Here is a 21,437-nt window from a genome sequence, read left to right as displayed (position 1 = left end):
GTCAATGTCTCTGGGTCTATTCTGTTTCTCAGATTCTTTTGTTTATTAGATTCTTCTCAAAGATGACCCTTCAACATTTCCTGTAATACTGGTTTGGTGGTAATGAACTCCTTTAGCTTTTTCCTTTCTGTGAAGCTCTTTATCTGACCTTCAGTTCTAAATGACCTTTCTAAACCTTTAGGGAGCACCCATTTGCCTGTAAGCTGATGCCTCAACAGAAACTTTGCAGGCCAGCAGGGAGAGGTAAGAAAAATATTCAAAGTGATGAAAAGCAAGAACCTACAACCAAGATTGCTCTACCCAGCTAAGCTATCATTTAGAACTGAAGGTCAGATAAAGAGCTTCGTAGATAAGAAAAAGCTAAAGGGCTTCATCGCCTCCAAACCAGTATTATGAGCCCCAGTTATAGAATCCAGCGGAGTTGGATCAGGTTCCTGTCCGGCTACTCAAAAACGACTCTACCTAAGGTAACTCGCTAGTTATTATTGGCCAATTTTTGTGGTCCTCGTTTGCACATAAACGAGTAATACTTTGAGACGGTTGTGGGAAGGTGCTTTGTATAAAGTTTTACACACTTTATATTTCATTGAATCCACTTAACAGCCCCCCCAAGGTAGGTGTGTCTTACATGTGAGATGATGATGGAAAAGTAATCACCAAACAAATTAGTATTCCTTTTATAGATAAACACCGAGGTCAGATTTTTTAAAAATCTGCCAATAAAAGCTAGCAAGTGGTGTGTGGTGATTCTTTTCGTGATGCTAATTTTAAAATTTATAAAGTATTATTTATTCTCATGGCAAGTCTGTCCATAATGACTAATAATGGAGCACCGCATTCCTTTCTACTCTTGGTTTTCAGACTACATATGCTAGTAAGTATAATCTGCAAACATTTATTTTTAGAATTCAGATCCGTCAAATATTCTGTCAGATGGGTGACTTCACAGCCACGGGATGAAAAGTTACCTTCGAATAGATGAAAACCTGGACACTTTGCGAGGCTGCTCAAGCCCCCGGCCACTTCCCTTCCCTAGTTTCGAGGTAGCTTGTCCTCTAATCTCCCTGACCTGAAGCAAAGATCCTCACGGCGGCTGGGCCCGTTCGTTCGCGCTCCCTCGGCGCGCCCGGGCCGCGGCCCCCGCGCCGGCGCCTCGCCCTCTTAGACTTTCGGTCCTGGGGCGCCGCACAGCCGCGCGGGACGGGATCTTAAAGGCGGAGGCGAGCTGAGGCCCGCCCATCCCTGCCTGCCCCCGTTCCCGCCCTCTTCGCGTTTGTATTTCTCGCAGCTGCAGCTGGCCCGACGACGCCACGCCGGCGCCAAACCCGCAGGAAACCCCACAACCGCCGGGAACCCCGGCCGCCGCCCGCCTCCTCACACCACCGCGGAATCGGTCCATTTCCCGGCGACCAATCAGCACTCCGCACGCCGCCGGCCAGCTAATCCGAGCAGCCCGCGGCGCTCCGCCCAACTTCTGCTTCCCAGACCTCGGGGCACGGGGTTCGAGCCGGGGCGTGGCTGGGGGTTCGGCCCACCTTCCCCCCCCCACGACGAGCTTCGCGCCTTCCAATTGGCTGCGACCTGCAGTGGCTTGACGCCTATTGGCTGCCGCCGCCCGCGGCCTCGAGGGGCGGGGAAGCTTAGAGAGCTTTAACGCGTCTAGGTGGCGAGAGCCGGGCGTCTGGTACCGGCCTGAGGCTTCTGAGCCCGGGACCCCTCCTCGCTCCTTCTCAGGTAGCCGTGAGTCAGTGCGCGGGGCGGCGGGGCGGCGGGGCGGCGGGGCGGCGGGGAGGGCGGGGCGGCGGGGAGGGCGGGCGGCCGGTGGCCATCCCCGGCGCCCAGCCCCGGCGCCCAGCCCGGTGCGTTTTCCCGGAGCCTTGCGGGGGGTGGCGTGAGGGAGGCGGCGGTGGAGGGCGGGGACGACGCCCCCCGGTGCCGGGGCGGGTGTGGACCTCGCGGGCGAGAGGGGAAGGGGAAGGGGAGCCCCAGGGAGGGAGGGGACGCTCCGGAAGTAACCCGGGGCTTGCACCCGGGCTCTCCGCGCTGCTCAGCGGCTTAAGGATTTGGACACCGATTGGGCCTCAGTTTCTTTATCTGTTAAATGGGGAAGGGGCGGTAATGCGCTGGCTTGTAGGGCGGTGCTGGAGAGTCCCTGAGGCCTCGGCCTGTGAAAGGCGCCGCGCTTCTTGGCTTTGAGCAGACGCACAGACAGCACGCGCCCGTCCCCGCCCAGTGAGCGCTAGGACGATGTTGATGATGAGACAACTTCTTCCAGCGCTCACTGTACGTGTCGTCCAAGTTCGCTGCTAAGTGTATAAATTCATGTAATTCCTCGATAATTGACTGTTACTGCTATCCTGAATTTACCATTAAGAAAGATTACCTGAGCTATTTTGGGTTCAAAAGACAGGACGAAATATGACAAATTCAATATGTCAGATTTTTTTTTTTAAAGAGTAGATTTAAAGATATATATATGTTTTTATTTATTTTTTAGAGAAAGAGGAAGGTAGAGGGGGAGAAGGGCGAGAATCATCAGTAGATCGATCCGTGGCCTCCCTTAAGTACCCCCACCGGGGATTGAACCCGAAACCTCTGCACGTGCCCTGACCGGGAAGCAAACAGGTGTGACCCTTTGGTGCCTGGGCGGACGTGCAGCCCACTGGACCACACTGGCCAAGGCTGATGTCAGATTTTTTAACGTAAAGTGTCTTCTAGCCAGTGATCAGCGTTCAGCGTTTTACAAAATAGACCTTTAGCCCCTGAAGGCGGAAGCCTTGGGTTGGATGGAATTCTGGCTCCATCACTGACTAGCTCTATGATCTTGGACAAGTGACCTAACTTCCCTAATTGCTCCTTTCCCTTTCTGTAAAATATTGATAATTATAGGGTCCACTCTTAAGGTTCTTTATGAGGATTAAATGAAAAAAGACAACAACAATATAAAGTGGCCAGAAAATGGATCACATAGTAAATGATCAAAAAATGTTAACTATTACTATTTTAAATAAAGGATTAGAGAATTAGGAGCTTGAATTAACTTGGACGTAAACTTAAAGTTGTGGTATAATTAGAATTTAATATGGCTTTAAGTGTGGTAAAAAGTCTCAGCATTGTTGTAAAGCTTATACTTAAAGCAGCCAAAGTGAGCACTAAAACAGGAACATTAGCCACATTGCAGAAGTAGGCTTCCCTGTTGCATACCTGCTACGGCCACTCTCAAAAATGAGAAACTCTGTACTTGACTGAGTTGGAAAAGCTGAATTACCAATTCATGATTGTTTGGAAATAATGCATATCCTGAAATTTTTATGTTAGGAAGAAAATATAATGTACAGAGCCTTGGTTAGCACAGCATCTTGGGGGTAAATCTATGGCATGTTAAATTGAAGCTATTCACATAAATGAGACTCATATCTATTGGTTAATAGAACGTCGATTTTGATAAGAGCTTCTTTGACAAGTGAATTCAGACTTAATCAGACTACATAAGTAAATACAGATTTTTATGGCATTCATTTTTTTTAGAGGTTGAGATGTTTATTATGTTCTAATAAAATGCAACCTGTGACCATTTCACAGTGACATATATTTGTCAAAAATTGGGGTTGTATTGATCAAAGATTATGGTGATTATAGAAAAATTTTAACTGGGAAAGGCTGCCCACTCTGATGCGCCCCCTCCCCCATCTATACCAGTGATCACTTCAAAAACATGGATATAGAAAACATGAACAAAAAGGGTAAAGTAAGGAAAAAATGAAGATGGGCTCTACTCAGCACTGTGGAATAAAACTGTCAAGAGCATATAATCTTTTATATGGAGCTGTTAGATTCTGATAAGGTTAAGTGGTACTTGTTCTCTCTGAAATGTAAGTGGTAGAGTTGGAGAGTTTCCTGATATAAGGTCAAGAAAGGGAAAAAAAGAATTAGTAAGAAGGAGTTCAGAATGGTATTTAAAACATTTTCCTGACATTCTCTGCAGATGGAGATTGCAGTAGGGCATATGGTATGCTTTCCTTTCAAGTAACATGAATTCCCTGTAATATTAGGAGAACGCCAAGACCTTGATTACCCCATTACTGCCCCTCCTTGGTTCTGGAATATATTTCCAGAGATCCTCTGTCATGCCTACCCACACACAGATAGTTTAGACAGTAACCATTATTCTCTTTTGGACTTACTCTTGATGAACAAAAATTCATGCAAGAATTCACTCTCTGGTTAAATAGTTCATTGGCTAAAAGAGAGCTCTCCAAGTTTATAGTCTGTTCTCTCCCTTTCCTACCTCCTACTCCACCACCCTTAAAGTGGCTCATTAACAGTTTTTAATGTTTTAGTTTTTGTTATCGTTGCAGTAAAAGTTTACTTGAAGGGTGTAATAATGGAAGTTTTAGTCATTCAGAAGCTCAAGGATGATTAGTATAAACGGGCCTGCCTCAGATATCTTGAGGTCTCCCATAAGTGAGGCTAGTAGCTCACTGTCCACCCGTTTTTTTCTGTTTTATTTGCTGGGTTCCTGCTGCATACTAAACTTCACATTTTCTGTCCCAAAAGATTTACAGTGAAATGGGAGATGACAAGTGAATAATCATATTACAGAGTTACTGTGAGAAAACATTGGAGGGGAGCTAACCTAATCTTTAGGGGAATCCAGGAAAGAAAAGTAGAAATTAGGCAGTGAAGCTTGGCCAGTTCACAGAAGAGCCCATAAGCCACATTAAGGAGTTTGGACTTTACTCTGATCAGTAGGAATGAATGATTACTAAGGTAAGCACCATAAAAATTCAGGTCCTCATCTTTATAGGTAGTTTTTATTGTTTACATTTTGTGTCCTGGATTTGTACAGAGATAATGTTGTTTATATAATAGTCACTTTCCATTTCATCTTTGATTTCTATCAAATATTTTATAAAAACTTACCTTACCTGTCAACCACAGGAACCTGGCAGGCAACCTTTGGGTTTAAAGAATTTTGTTTCATTATAATGATCCCAGTAATAGATAAATGAAATTTATTTTACAAGTCCTCTCTCAGAACTTATGCTTGTTTATAACGTATTCTTGAATAAAGTCATTGTACTAGCTATCAGGTTGGCAATCTCTTGTGTGGAAATGGGATATATTCCTGACTGACAGACTTTTTGAATGAGCTCATTCACTTTTTTTAGTCTGTGAGTAGGATCTGTACTTGTTAATACACTTGGCACCACTTGCATAGATCCTAAATTTTCTATTATTGAATTTTCTATATATACTTTTCCAAGTTTCTGAAGGGATATGCCACCCCAAAATATGCCACTTGGGATAAGATTATTTTGAGCTGAAGACAATTAATCAGCGGCAAATGAAAAAAAGAGCTCTTTTTCCTCCCACTATCTGCCTAAAAGTAGGACATAAATTTCCCTTTGTGAAGGTCTTCTCTGTCCCCTCTGCTATACCAGAAGGCGGACAACTCTTGTCACTGGAGACAGAAAGTTGGCATCAAGATGGGCTGCATAAACTTTACTAAAATAACCCTGTCTTCTGTTATTTTTTTCCATATAATTACTTCCCATAATTTATCATCCCTAGAAGCCCAAACCCTTTTTCTCTGTCTTGTCACTTCTCCACAAATTGTGACCCTTTGTTAAAATGCTGTATAAGCCCCTGAGTCTAACTACTTTGGGTCTCTACTTCTTTTTTTTTCTTGCAATATTGATTAAACTTTGGGGTAAATAGAATATTTTTAGCCCGGCCGGGTGTGGCTCAGCAGTTGAGCGTCGACCTGGGATCCAGGCGATCGGGGTTTGATTCCCGGTCAGGGCACATGCCCGGGTTGCGGGCTCGATTAATGACTCTCTCATCATTGATGTTTCTGTCTCTCTCTCTCCCTCTCCTTTCCTTTCTCTGAAAGCAATAAAGATATAAAATAAAAATAAATAAAAATTTTAAAAAAGAAAAAGAATATTTTAGTGATTATCTCATGTGATATTGTTACACTTTCAATATTTTCTTTCTATGAGTGTTAGGATACTTTTTTTTTAAACATTACATTTTAATTTTTAGTTAGAAATTTTATTTCAAACTTAAATAAAGTTGCCAGAATAGAGGAAAGAACTCTTGCTTTTCTTTCCACCAGATTTACCAACTGTTAACCTTTGCCCCATTGCTTTCTCTAATCTATAGTCCTTATTTCAAATCTTGCTACTTGTCCCAATAATATCCTCCGTAACAGTTTTTATTCTGGTCTGAGATCCCAAACAGGATCATGCGTTGCATTGTTTTCATGTCTCTCTCTCTTTTTAAAATTTTTATTGTTGACAGTATTACAGATGTTCCCCATTTTACCCTCTTTTGCCCCCTCCACCCAGCCCCCACTCCTCTCCAGGCCTTTACCACACTTCTTTTTTACGAAGGTCTCTGTGCAGAAAAAATTTAAATGTTAACATCAAATAAGATGTGTGTACCTTTTCTCCTGTTAACTTATCTTTTGTCAGTTTAATTCACACATTCTGGAGACAGAACCTTAAGAGTAGAGAAAAAGTTTTTTTCCTCCCCTACAGTTCTAAATTATTTCAGAGTTTATAGTTTTTAATGACATGTTTGTTCTGTGTTGTGCTATTTAAATATTGACTACAACATTGATTTATTTCTCTCGACCTTTAGCTTTTTGATCAGTGGTTTTCAACCCTGGCTGGATAACAGAATGATCAGTGAGTCTTTTTCAAGGACCTAGATTTCTAGGGCCTACCCCAGAACAGACCCACTGAATCACACTGTCTAGCAGTGGGCCCTGAAATCTAACATCTAAAAACAGTGTCAAAGACAACTTGAGGCAGGCAGAAGTTAAAGTGGTAACAGCAAATCTTACTCAAGAACTATTGCAATCAGAAAAAGAAACCTCAGTATAGAACTGTGCTTCCTTCTGACTACAACAAGGATAAGAGATTTTATAGCCAAAGAGCAGGGTAGGTGTCCCTGGATGGAAAATTACTAAGAGGAAACATTAGGGGTAAGAGGGGCTCTGGCTAAATCAACTTGATAGGATTCTTGCTGAAGGCAGGCCAGAGTGGTAAGATTGAGGGTGGGATGAGGACTTTTTGAGGGTGGCAAATTTTTACTAAACTGACCTAGGAAGATTCTTGCTAAAACTGAACCGGGGGGGTTAAGGGCAAGCCAGGGAGCTAGGCCTAGTCAAAAAGCGGACTCAGAGGAGACTAAGGAGGGAGTCTTTGTCAACAGCAGCAGCTACTTCAAAATATAACAAAGGTGATCCTGATGTCTGCATCCTTTGAAGCAAACACACTTCCAACAAAGATAGGGGCCTGATGTGTTCCAGGCAGTGTTCTTGGTGGTGGGGATGTGGTGGTGAATGAAAGGGCCCCTGCTGTTAGTTGGGGCTGTGATGGTCAGAGTAGAATACAGTATACCAATAAATGAACAATCAAATTTCAGATAGTGATAAGCACTATGAAGAAAACAAAAGAAGGCTATAATAGTGACTTCATAGAAGACTATATAAGGACGGGGTGCAAACCAGAAAATTGTTATTACAGGTTGTTGTTGGTCATGCTCAGGTTTGGGATCTAGTAATCCAGGCAGAGAAATAGCAGATCCAAAGCCCAAAGTCAGTGACAAGCTTGGCCTATTTGAGGAACAGGAAGGAAAGCTGGTAGGACACGACCATTGTAGGTAAATGGGATGAGGGGGGTATGGATAAGGAATCTCTTAATTCCTATTAAGGGTGATTTCAAGGTTTGGACTTAGAGCAGCTGGCTCAGTTACCCTTTTAATAGCAAATTGTTAGGAAAGACTAAGGCAGATTGAGGGAAGCAAGAGATGTCCATTAGGCATGAAGCTCTAAGTAGGCTTCTGGATCTGGGACTGAGGAGTGGTGTCTTTCCCTGGGTCTTTCCACATGCCATCTTCAGGATAGCTAGATTTTTGCATGCTTGCATGTTGATCAAAGGCTCCCAAAGCAACCATTCTAAAAGAAACCTGCATTTTAAAAAATGTATTTTTATTGTTGAGGGTATTACAGATGCCCCCATTTTCCCTCTCTTTGCCCCGCTCCTCCTGGCTCTCACCCCACCCCTTGCCTTCACTACAGAAGCTGCATGGACTGTTCTAACCTAGCTTGGGAACTTGTGCAGTCACAGACTTGATGGGAAGTGTGTCAAAGAGTTTGCAGCAGTGTTTTAAAACCATCACATTACGGAATCCCTTATGTTAAGTTTGTTATCTTCAGGATTAATAATCATTTCCCTTTAAAAATAATGGTGAATAGTACCTTGTCTTTGGGATTATTAATGATATAGTACTTTTCTACTCTATATAATTAATATTGTTACCTTAAAATTATGAAGCATCTATTGATGCTGTACTTGGTGGTTCTAAAAGTCTTCATAGTACCTCCTTCCTTACACAGGTACCTAACTGAATCTTGTAACACTTCATCAAAAACAATATGATATTGAAAACAGTGGAGCTCTTAAAAAATTTGAAATTGGTTGAAGTTCTGTAGCCCTACCTTTAATGGATATAAGTAAAAAGAGGTTTCCAGTTCTGGTTCTCATTTGTTTGCTAGAATAAGTCTAAATCTGTTGTATAGTAAAATAGAAATTTCCAGTGGCTAATATTAAAGGAATTTTTAAAGAGCTTATGACTTGTGTATTATTTTTGTATTTTGGAAACAGTTTTTTTTTTTCCCCTTAAGTGATCTGGAATTTTATAATTTATTCCTTTTTATTAGACTCTATTAGAAAGGGAAAACAGGATGAGTGATTTTAATAACTTAAAATGTGTGATTCTTGTCCCTGAATATGTGTTACTCACCTTAGGAGCATTTAGGAAAAAAACCTATGCCCATTTCCTACTCTCAAAGATTCTGACTAGTTGATTTAGGGTGGGGTTCAGGTATAGGTATCTTTTATAACTCCCCAGGTGATTCTATTATGAAGCTACATTTAAAACCCACAGCCCTACTGCATCAAATTGTGCTGTTTGCTGATGCTGATCTTGGTCTCTGTAACAGGGAAAAAATAAAAAATGGAAGGCCTGCCTGATGCTGCTGCTTTTGCAACTAAACTTAAAAACACTCTCATCCAGTACCATAGCACTGAAGATGATAAGTGGCGTGTTGCAAAGAAAACGGTAAATGAATTTAATTACTTATTTGGGGTGTATCTTCTGTCTAATGAATTGGTTAATGACTTTCAGATGGATGTGCTGGATAGATAATTTTGCTAATAAAGTGGGTGGTTTAACAGGTTATAGAGGAACATAGTAATCCTGCACTGCTTTCATTAGTTCTTTAGATGTTGAACATGAGAATAGACTCATGGCAACAAGAGCCTAAAGAATAGCTCTTAAGTCAACAAATAAAATGTATCATTGTCAATTTTAGGAAGTATAATAATTGATAGTTTGGAATAATTTCAGATATTTCAACAAACCTGTGAGGGTGGCCAGTTAGTATTCTTTTTTTACCAGTATGACTCGCCCAATCTATCTCATGGCCAAGTGTTGACAGAGCCAACCTAGAACCCAGGACTCTTCTGGTTAAGTGCTTTAGCTATTCTGATATTCAGAATTTCTTGGGAAATAATCAGAAAAAAATGTAGGGACTAATTCAAGGTAGCTCTGTTGTAATAGATGTGAATTGTTTAATATTTAAAAAGATATGAGCAAGTTCAGAATGAAATATTTAGCATTTCTAACATCTTAGTCTGAATGTGTCAGTGAATACGATTGGAATAAGGGAAATGGTAATGGCCAATGAGATGGTGCCATCACTGAGTCTTCAGTGTCTGGGTCACATTAAGCTACTGAAAAATCTCTTTTGGAGGTCTATGATTTAAGTAAAATGTGAAGAACTTTAGGATAAAGAAGAAATTCAAATGTGGATCATTTATAAATTTTATGCATCTCTGAATATTTACTTAAGTTTTAATGCAAAGTCTAAATTATCAGTTTTATATCCAGAGTTCCTCTTGGGCAGTTATCACCATATACTGTTTTTTTTTTCTAGAGAGATGTCACAATTTGGAGAAAACCTTCAGAAGAATTTAATGGATATCTGTAAGTAAATTCTCAGTTTTGTGTAGCTCTTAAGACATTGCTAAACGTTTTATACACACATACACACGCACATTAATGATCACCAAATGATCATTGCCAATAAAATTAGGCCGTTGCTTTTAAGATTTAAACTTTCTGAAAAGCAAATCACCTTATAAAGTCAAAGCCTATGTTCATATCCCTTGTGCACTTGAGTTGGTAGTGAGGGGATCATAAATAATATTGTCAAGTGACTGATAAGATCTTAATTTCTTAGCATCATCTGTAAGATTATTCTAATACTCGTCTACGTTTGCTCAGTGCTGTAGCATACTTTATGCTATAAATCATCAGAAAGATAGTAGTTAAATACTTTGTCTCTACCATCACAGCATTGCTTATAATATTAAAAATTATAAACAACTTGAACAATCAGCAGCTGAAGAATTATTAAGTCATGGAAATATGTGATATTTTACAGTTTTTAAAAAGCACATTTTAAAACATTATTTAAAAACATCAGAAAATGCTCCCCATATAATCTAAAGAGAATAAAGCAAGTATTCAGCTGTGTGTAGCACAGTCGTGAGTTGACTATATATTTTTACATATTGAAATGTTTTTATTTAATGCTAAATGTTTACCTCTAGGTGGTGATTTTATAGGTGCTTTTTATTTCCACTTCTTGGTACTTGCATGTAGTTGAACATGAATTATCCCTTTAACTAGAAAAAAAAAAAGAAGCATTGCTTTCCAAAGCCAGTAGGGATAATTGCCTTGTGTAATTGGGGTGGAATGTTCACATCCTTGGGACTCAGCCCTTTTTCAAATGGAACCGGGGTCTGGCCCTACTTACTATATACAGAATATTCTGAAGTGTAATACTGGAGATAGTGTTTCCAGAAAGATGAGTCATACAGTATTTATGATGAGGACAGGGAAACTGGAGTGGATTAAGCATTGTAAGCAAGGGTGGAAAGTTAATCCTTTAGATCAGTAATTCCCAATGGGGGTTGAAAAGTGTAAAAAGCGATAAGGGAGCATTATGCTTGGTGATCTGAAAGGACTTCATACAGGAGCCAATATTTAAACTGAGTCTAAAAGGAAGAATTGGTATTTTTTAGGGAATAGGGGACCGATTCATATTCCAGGCAGAGGGAATTGCATCTACTACATAAACGCAGATGGGAAACACTTCAAGAAGTTTGTTTAGGGGGGTAGAAGTGTTTGTATACCTGGAACATAAAGTATGAGGGTGGTGAGAACATATGTGTGTAGGAGTTTTGAACGATAAACTAAGGAATTCAGTAATTGCACTTACTCTCTGTTCAACCCCCACCCCCACATCTCTGGTCCTCAAAGGATTTTAAATTTACTCTAATAGCATTGTGAAATGAGCATGCAGAGTTCAGAGAAGAGGTTTTACCCTGGGAGTCCATGGCTAGCTTCTTGAGGTTCCCCTAAAACTTTGTATACAAAGTTTTGTATCGCCCGGCCGGGCGTGGCTCAGCGGTTGAGCATCGAACTAGGATCTGGGAGATCGGGGTTCGATTCCCGGTCAGGGCACATGCCCGGGTTGTGGGCTAGGCAGCGATCAATGACTCTCCCATCATTGATGTTTCTCACTCTCTCTCTCTCCCTCTCCTTTCCTCTCTCTGAAATCAATAAAGACATATTTAAAAAATAAGTTTTGTATCAATGTGTATATTCCTGGGAAGACATTTGTGGTTTTTTTCAGATTTTTAAAGAGATGTGATCAAAAGAGCTAGAGACTAAATCAATGTCGAGTTGGACACAGAGTGCACAAACTAAAGACAAAACATGGGAGTTGAAAAGGGCAAATGAACATGAAAGAGATTTAGTGATGGTGATGGTAGATGATAATGATAGTGATGACAGCATTTATTGAGAAACATATTGTTCTAAGCACTTTACATGTAGGAAATCATCTTGTTAAGATATGGTGACTTCTTGCCTGGCCGGGCGTGGATCGGCGGTTGAGCATCGATCCAGGAGATCATGGTTCGATTCCCGGTCAGGGCGCGTGCCCGGGTTGCAGGCTCATCCCCAGTCGGGGGCGTGCAGGAGTCAGCAGATCAGTGACTCTCTCATCATTGATGTTTCTATCTCTCTGTCTCCCTCTGCCTCTCCCTTCCTCTCTCTCAAATCAGTAAACATATATTAAAAGTAAAAAATATATATAAAAGAATTTAAAAAAAAACCTTTAAAAAAAAAAGACATGGTGATGACTTAATTCTGACTGTTGGAATGAAAAAGTCAAAGTTGAATCCCAGATTTCTGATTTGGCTGACTAGATTGATTTGTGTTACCCTCAGCCCCCTTCCTTCACTCCAAGTTAGAGAGCACAGGAGGGAAGAACAGATTTAGGATGGGGGAGATACTATGTTAGAACTTGAAATCTGTAAAGTGATAAAACAGCTTCAGATGTTTTAAAAAAACAAAAAACACCCCCCAAAGTGTTGCTGATAGAGTTAAAGTCAGCCTGTCTCTCATTTCTTCTCTTGTCTTTTCTCCCCAGAGGTAAATGTTATCTTGGAGGCTGTGTGTGTTATTTCTGTTTCATACTTTGGCCACATGTGTGTATGTGTTTCCTTTAGTAACTTGCTTTTAATTTTATCCATTTAATATTTTGTTTTCAGGATTTAGCCAGATAGATCTATTCTTTCACTTCTATATATATATACCACAATGTGTTTATCTGTTTGCAAATTTGCCTACTGATAACTCTTTAGGTTGTTGTCAATTCTTCCCTATAAAATACAATGCTATAGTAAACTTCTCCGATGTCGCCTGCACACGTGTGATTTCCTTTGGGGATGGGCCTGGGTCTTAGGGATATGCGTCATTCAACTTTACTAGACAGTGTCCAATTGCTGAGGTGGTGGTAGCAGTTTGAGAGTTCTCATTCACTTCCACTCAGTATCTCTTATTAAGTTTCTAATTTCTGCCAATCTCAGGGATATGAGATGGTATCTTGTTAGTATTTAGTTGATTATGAGTGTTGAGCATCTTTCTAAATTTATCATCATTTCCGGTCAGTCATAACATGTCCTTTGCCCATCTTTTCTTTGGATTGTCTATCTTTTTTTCATTGGTTTATAGGAGTTAATTATACATCCTGTATAATAATTATATATCTGTTTATATGTGTTGCACATATCTTCTAACAGTATATGAGCTAGTTTTTAAAGAAATTACTTATTTTGTTATTTGTGGTTTGCAAGTTTTAAATTTTAACCACCTTGTATTTGTGTTTTTGTGTATTTAAAAAATCCCCCTGTATCCTGAGGTCACAAAGATGGTCACTTGTATATTTTTTGCAGAGTTTAGTAGTTTTTGCATTTTACCTAGCGGTCTTGACTCTATCTAGAATTAATTGTTTTCAGTGATGTGAAGTAGAGATTTAGCTTTTATTTTCTCCATTAGTATAACTAGTGAATCCAAGCATTATTTACGGAATAATATGTCTTTCCCACCAATATGTAATACCGCCTTTCAAATATGTTGTTTCAATATTATTCATGAATCAATCCTGGGTGTTCTATTCCTAGGTGACCTGTTTTTCTGTTCCTAATAAAACATTTTTAAAAGTCAGGGTAACAATATGTATATATTAATAACATGTTAGAGCATAACTGAGAAAAGAGTAGCATGTGAAACAAATGGAATCATTACGTGTTCTGCAGACTGTTTTTGGCCATGTCATATCATGACGGTACTTGACTGTGTTCATGATAACATAGGCTTCAGATCTCTTATGAGAATTGAGGACAAAGAGTACATATTGATAAAATAATTGATAGAACTTAATTTATCAGAAAAGTTGTTGGGATTTACTCCCTTTGATAAATCTTCATTAAATCTACTCTTTTTAAAGTTAGTTCTAAACTACTAGGGCATGCTGAAATTTTTCATTCTAACAGTATTTGACTTTAATATTTTTTTCTCCAGTTTCAAAGCCCAAGGTGTTATAGATGACAGTGTCAATGGTATAATGGACCATATATGCCCAGGTCCCTGTCGCTTGGATTGGGACAGCTTAATGACTTCTTTGGACATTTTGAAGCAATTTGAAGAGGTATTTGTTTAGAAATGTTACTTCAGATTGTGTGTGTGTGTGTGTGAGAGAGAGAGAGAGAAAGAGAGAGAGAGAGAGTGCCCATGTAGGTATGGGCATGTACACACTGCATTCATTGCTTTGAGAATAAATAGTTGTGGCAAAGATCTCACAGGGGAATCCTTGCTGCCTTTTAAAAAGCTTGAGTTAAACACCTATGGTCTACTACCTACTTCCAAATTGAAGATCGTACAGATACAAAGTGACTGTATTGAATTAGAGATTAGATACAGGGTAACATCTCTCTATATTTTGATTATATATCTTTTTCATGTATATATAGCAGCGAGATTTAGAACAGAGATCTGAACCTGTCAGAATCACTGTAAGAATTATTACTACTAATTATAATACATTTTAAATGAGTAATAGTTTCTTACTGAAGATGAGCTTATGATATATGAGTCTGTGTATGTGTTCCTATAGTAGTAACACTTGTTACCTTTTCTCCTTAGAATTGCTGTGTGATGCGTTACACTACTGCTGGTCAGCTTTGGAATATCATTTCTCCAAGAGAGTTTGTAGATTTCTCCTACACTGTGGACTATAAAGAAGGGCTTTTATCCTGTGGTAATGATTTCAAAACCTTATACTGTCTTTCAATTTGTTTTAAATATTTGAATTTTCTAGGCTGGATGTTTCTTTCTATGCAAGATATATTTTCGTAATTATTTTATAATCACTAGGCTTTGTTGCAAATACTGAGCCCTAGGAACTAAAATAATAATATCAAGAAGGGTTCTGAAATCTTTCTAAGTTTTTAATTTATAGTTGCGTGGTATCCTCCAGGTCACAGCTAACAAACATGGGTCACATGACTGCCTCTAAGAAGCAGATCCAGTAAATGAAAAACAGCTTCTTAATCATATATGTAGAAAAATAGACTTGGTATGTATTAGAATATTTTCCTTCCCTGAGTTGTATAATATTCTTCTTTTCAAAATTAAAAATACTGCTTTTAGAAGGCTCCTGCTTTCTAAGATATAGGTAAGTTAATAAATTTTCTGTATATACTTGTGGCAAAGATCGTTATAGTTATAGTTAACCACCTACTTGTTTATTCTTAACCAGCTAGTACCAAAGTTGGATATGGGAATGCCTTTGGGGACTGGTGGTACCATAGGTGTGATAATTGGCACCTTGAGGCCTGGATGCAACATCCAAGATTCTTAGTGTCCAAGGAGTTACCAAGATGACATGATTTCATCCATTCTGAAGGGATTAGAACTTTCCCCATTACCTATCTAGCCCCCTGTCAGAATTCTACTTGGTAATTATTATTTTTTCATTCTTTCATGGTCACTCTTAGGGCTGAATTTTCATCTACAGGGATAACAAGAAAAATGTTCAAACAAGAATCTAACAATACTTTTTAGTGAGCATTTTAGACTTATGTCAGTTATTACTATTAATGGTGTTATGTTAAAATTGCCTTGTAGGTGTAAGTCTTGACTGGAGTGAAAAGAGAGCAGACTTTGTTCGTGGATATAACCATCCCTGCGGTTGGTTTTGTGTCCCACTTAAAGACAATGCCAACCAGAGTCTTTTGACAGGCTATATTCAGACGGACCTGCGTGGGATGATTCCTCAGTCTGCAGTGGATACAGCCATGGCAAGCACTTTAATCAACTTCTATGGTGATTTACGAAAAGCCTTACAGAAGGCATAATACATTCAAACTTGTAGTACTGTGGTCCTCTGAATCAACTCCTCCTCTTAGCTCCATGGCCTGTAAAAATCATCACCCTTTCCTCTCTTTATAGCCTGTAGAAATTTGAGATATTTTGGGGTTATTCTGTTCCTAAAGTAAATAGCTGTCTAAGAGAGGGCATTGTAGTTTCCTGAAATAATTATTTGCACATTGTTTGGTATGGTAGTGTGTCTAGGAATGGAGAGTATGACAGAAATCCCTCAGGAAGTAGATAACAGTTCTTTGAGCCAAACTCTTAAGAAAATGAATAGTGCCTCAGTATGGATTTCTTGGCTGCTTGGAAGTTAGAGAGAGCACAAGCTTCATGCTCTTAGGTTAAAATCATCTATTTTAGAGCTTTATGAAAATTTTGTAAAAGTTTTGATTTTTTTTTTTTTTGATGTTAAATATTAGTACTTTACTTTTGCTATGCTCTGTGAGTTTGCCAGTCTCTCTCTAATCTTATAGACATTAACTTCATTATGAATTGACTTGCACTTTAAGTATTGAAAAGATCAGAAATAGGAAAAGGATCAATATGATAGTAAGTATAGGTTCAAATCAAATGCAATTCAATTTTGATACCTAGATAGCATTATTTTGTGGATATCTTTAAAAATATAATTGTATCTTTATGTGCATTTATTTTGGTAATCTGAAAACATTTATGCATGAATAAAACAGTACAAAAACTGCCAACTGTGTGCTGGGGGCACCACATTGATTGGCCAGTAGTCCGAGTTGTGTAAAGTGGCTGGTGGTACCTGTATTTAGCAACAAAAAATCATCTCTCCAGAAGGTCAAATGCAATGAATGTTCTATACATGTTTCAGTTTTAAAAGTATCACTCAACTCATAAAGTATTACTAATTACTTCATAAACATTCACAATTGTGATGTAACTTTTGTCTGGAACTATAACAAATGCATTCAGAGATTTATTCAAATGCTAGATGAGTCATTTTGTAACTACAGTGGACTATAATAGGTCCCCTGATTCTGCGGCTGCCTTATGGGAACATTCCTACACGATTTTAACATTCCAGGTGACTCGTTAACATTCCAGATGGCTCTTTAACATTCCAGATGAATTTGGTGTTTAAACTGTTTACCTGGTTTACTTTTAAAATGAGAACCTGAGGTAACTCAATGTGTCCAGGCAAAGTTTTGTATGCATCTGTTTCTGTTCACGTACACGTTTGGAAATCTGGTTCATTGTTCAATGTGAGTTCTTTCTGTGTTATTTCTACTATTTCATTTCTTTTTTTTCTTTTCTTTTCTTGGTTAATATGGGGTAAAGTGAGCTCTGGAAATGCATGTCAGATAGGCCACAAAAAGCACAAGAGCATATAGTGGTTCAAGGGCATGAAGATTTGATCTGTGTTTTACTTTGTTGTGTTTTCCCAAGAGAACATAAGTCATAGTTCCTCAGACACATTTTGATAAAGTGGAAAAAGTTGAGCTGGTTTTCATCTTTATTTTTGTATTTTTGCTGTTAGCAATGATGTTCAAGATAAATAAAAGGTTGCAGCACTACAGTATCCATGGTGAATAATCTCACAGTTTTTAGATTGAAAGTAATTTGTTTCAAGATTTGACAGAAATAATGCATAAGTGATCCTATTTCCCCAACTTGAAATTTATTAATGTTTTTTCTAAACTGACTGTAACTTTGAGTTGCTGGGTTTTTTCTTCTACTTTTTTTCTTCTTGTAATAGGAAAAGAAAACTCAGCAGTTTAGTTTTCAGTTTCCCATGGAAATTGTTAAATGTTAATTTTGACTATGTATTTTTTTTTATTTGGTTTTATTAGTGTAGAGTAGGGAGTTTATGTTCCAGATTCTAAGATGGTGAAATACTAACTGATACTCAATTACCAGGTACCCAGATTGGGTAAAGGGTTTGCAACAATACTGTGCGTAAGGGCTACAATTGCCTGACCTGGGTGCGCCTACATGCAGATGAACTGACCATGCTCAGTTCCTTTAATGTTCCCTTTGTCGTATTCAACTTATACCTCCAGTTAGTGATTACACAATCCACTGTTTACTGTGGGCCCACTGCAGATAGAAAGATACTCATGGGAAAATTTTCATTGTAATATTGAGTTATATGGGTTGAAAAATTGTATTTGAATTACCTGAAGTTTATATGCAGTTTCTAAATGGCATTTTAGATCTGCTGGGCTCTAGCTGTGTACTTAAAAACAAACAGCTTTACTGAGGTATAATTTACATGCTATGCAATTTACCGGTTGTAGGTATACAGTCCAGTGATTGTTTAATACATTTATAGTTGTGTAGCCATCACCACAGCCCAGTTTTAGAATATTTTCATCTCCCCAAAAGACTCCTTTGCCTGTCTGCAGACTCATACCTAACCAAAGTGTAGCACAGTTGTCGGTATACAGAAGGTGATGAAAGAGAGTAGAGTAGGGTTTTTCTGTTTGTTTTTAAGAGTAGAACTGTATTTTAATCTAAGCTCAGGAACCTTGTGTTAATGTATTAAAATGTATCTCAAGTACCATAATGATACAAAAATTTAATATGTGAGTTGGAACTAATGAGTCTGCTGTTTCTATAGCAGTGCTGTAGAATAGAAAAATAATATGAAACCATATGTCCTTTTGTTTTCCAGCAGCAACATTAAAATAAAAATAAACAGCTGGAGTTTAATTTTAATAATAGAGCTCATTTAATAGACCCAAAATGTTACCATTTCAACATGTAATCAATATTAGAAATCACTAAGATATTTTCTAATCTTTTATGCTAATTCTTTGAAATCTGGTATGTGCTTTACTAATTTGAACTAGCCACATTTTAAGTGCTCATTACCCACATGAGGCCAGTGGCCTGTACTGAATAGCACAGTTCTGTAGTCTATGTATTAATTTGTCATTCTGTAATATGAAGTAGAGAATTTCATGGAATTACTCTTAAATACAAAATCTTTGATTTTCGGAGCCTTCAGCACTTGCTAAATGGGGAATTCTGAACATTAGAAATGAATCACTTAGTAGTTGTCAATAAAACAAAAATTGTAGCTTCCGAAAATTTCCTTTAAAGATTACTTTTCATAAGGCAGTTAATGAAAGAATATAATCTGCATTGTTGTTATGTAGTTGATTGTTTTCTCTAGCTTATAGCTAGTTTGTATTAGAAACATGGATGCAGGAAGACTACTTGGCATAGTACTGTTTTCAGTACATGGTACCTGTTTTTTTAAGGAAATTAATTTCATACAAGAAAAAATAATTGATCATAAATGATACTTTTGCATGAAATATTAGTTCTCTTGATAACTCTTTATCAACTCTTAAAGTTTGACACAATAAACAGCAAAAATAATTATGAGAATTTAGTGTTCTGCAGTTATGTATAATAGAAACTTCTAGAGTACTAAAGAGATTGTAAATGTTAAAAATCTCATTTCACTGTTCATTGAAGTTGAATATATTTGAAATTATAGATTTTTATGTCTGATATCATCTCCCAGTAATAAAAAAAAAAAGCTTTTGGGTATGAGTTATTCCCTTTGATATAAAGTTTTACCTGTTTACTCAAGAACACACTAGCATCCTTAAAGTATGTTGTTAAAGTCCAGTGTCTTTTAATTTAGTGGGTGCTGTAGCTATCCCAACCCTCTGGATAACTGAACAGAACCCAGGGAAGGTTAGGGAATTGACCAGACTTCCATTAGAACTTGTGCTGTATAATTGTCTGACATATCTCCCCTGCCTTTCTTATTCAGCTTCTAAAGGTAGGGGGTGATGGAGTCTGAGCATAGAAGAAAAATTAAATTAATCTCAGAGAACAGGAAATTGGAATTATAATTTCCTCATTACTTTGTTGTTTCTAAAGATTTTTACATGTATAATTAAATAAAAATTCATCTCTGGCAGTCCAGATAGAGCTATACTATATATTTTAAGACATTTATATTCTTTATGAGCCAATCTGTAAAACTAGAACCTTTATTGTACTAAGAGCATATGTTAATATAAATAAAATGTGTATATATTTTTAAATTGCTATGAAATATTTCAGAATAAAATTTCTAGACTCTTGTAATTTATTTACCATTGATACTGTCTGTATAAGTTGCTTTAATCTTAAGTACTGACAAGTAGTTTCATATATCTGAACTTAAAGTATGGAATTTAACTTCCTAAACTCTTCTAAAAGTATACATATAAACTGGAAAATAAAGATTAGTAACACATATGCTAACCTCCTGTCAATGTCTCATGTAATATTAGCTACAATACTTCTGAATCCTGACTTGCTGTTATGTAGCCAGGATGATGATGACTTATTCTGCCTTTATTACTGTAACATATGGACACATGTACTGTAATATTTGTCATACATATGCTTAAATAATTGTGTTAACTTGATTAGGAATCATGGTGATAATTTTATTTGGAGTTGAAAAAGCTGGAAGTAATTACAAAGGAACACTTGATCTATGTTATAAGAAAGCAGTTATGGATACCTTGGACAGTATGCAATAGAAAATATGACTATTGAATGATTTAAACAAATAAGGAGTTACTTTTTCTCATAAAAAATCTGGATATAGATCATTGTTAGTGTTTATCAGCTCAAGAAGTCAGGGGCAGTGGCTCTCAGTTCCTCCTCACCTTTCCCTCATAGTGGTGAGGTGACTGACTAGGGGTGGACATTATATGTGCACTCAAGTCAGGAAGTAGGGGAAGGCATGATACCACTCCTCTGTCTCTTATCAAGAAGGCAAAAGCTTTCCCAGAGGCCTCTGATAGCTTTCGGTTCCAGTAGTCTGGGTCTTATGACTGGAAAGGCAAGCATAAGGATTTCCAGCCTTTTGGAGCTGGGGTTGGTAATAAGTCTTTGGGTCACCAACCAGAGCATATCTCAGTGGATCAGCTCTGGGAAATCAGTTTTTATATGATTGTTGCACTTACCTTGTACCTAATGAACCGACTTTCCAGTGGTGACAACACTGAGCTAGCAGTTGCGCAACCCAGATTTATTATCTTGCCCACTAAGACCTCAGATAAGTCATTACCTTTCTGGGCATCACGTCTCTAACAAAATGACTGTGTTGGATTAAATAATTACTACTAAGCTCCCCTTTTAACTTTAATGCTGTTATGACTTTAATGACATCACTGTATGTATGGTGTTTAAAAGTGCTATGAAACAAAGTACGATTTTTATCCAAGGGAATGGGAAAACACTCGAGAGATTCAACTCCATGTTTCAAATGTAAGGAGAATGTCCATGGTGTCTTTCTTGAGTGGTAACATTTCAAAGCACAGGATGCAAAGCTTTGGTGGGCTCTTAGGTGATTTATTATCATACTGTACATGCAGATTGCTTTACAGAATTCCCAGCAGCAAGATATATGCTTCTCCTGATACATCTGGTGACTCACACAAAGTAACACAGGCCCTCCCTAAGGTCAGTGCCAGCAGTTTACCAACATCCATTTTCCCTCATGTCGCACATTCTCCCTTTGTGTTCCTGGGAAACACCCAAAAATGACCCTGTTTAGTCATTTAATCAGATTATTCAACCTGAGTCCA

General features: G+C 38.2%; 1 protein-coding gene across 3 annotated transcripts; it reads left to right on the top strand.

Moving 5' to 3' along the window:
* Positions 1-1,685: 1,685 nt before the first annotated feature.
* STARD4 (StAR related lipid transfer domain containing 4) lies at positions 1,686-20,100 on the top strand. Of its 3 annotated transcripts, XM_087815490.1 has the most exons (7): positions 1,686-1,734; positions 2,498-2,625; positions 9,017-9,135; positions 10,013-10,062; positions 14,014-14,140; positions 14,635-14,749; positions 15,619-20,100. In XM_087815490.1, the coding sequence occupies exons 3-7, from the start codon at positions 9,031-9,033 to the stop codon at positions 15,846-15,848; spliced, it is 627 nt and encodes a 208-aa protein (XP_087671616.1). In that variant the 5' UTR covers positions 1,686-1,734; positions 2,498-2,625; positions 9,017-9,030; the 3' UTR covers positions 15,849-20,100. The 3 variants fall into 3 exon arrangements, with proteins under 3 accessions (XP_087671616.1, XP_087671617.1, XP_016080411.1); XM_087815491.1 differs by lacking the exon at positions 2,498-2,625; XM_016224925.2 differs by lacking the exons at positions 1,686-1,734; positions 2,498-2,625 and having other exon boundaries at positions 7,224-9,135.
* Positions 20,101-21,437: the final 1,337 nt, after the last annotated feature.

This window comes from Miniopterus natalensis, chromosome 3, assembly GCF_054644295.1.
Source record: "Miniopterus natalensis isolate mMinNat1 chromosome 3, mMinNat1.hap1, whole genome shotgun sequence".
NCBI lineage: Eukaryota > Metazoa > Chordata > Mammalia > Chiroptera > Miniopteridae > Miniopterus > Miniopterus natalensis.
This window is presented reverse-complemented; position numbering and strand designations above follow the sequence as displayed.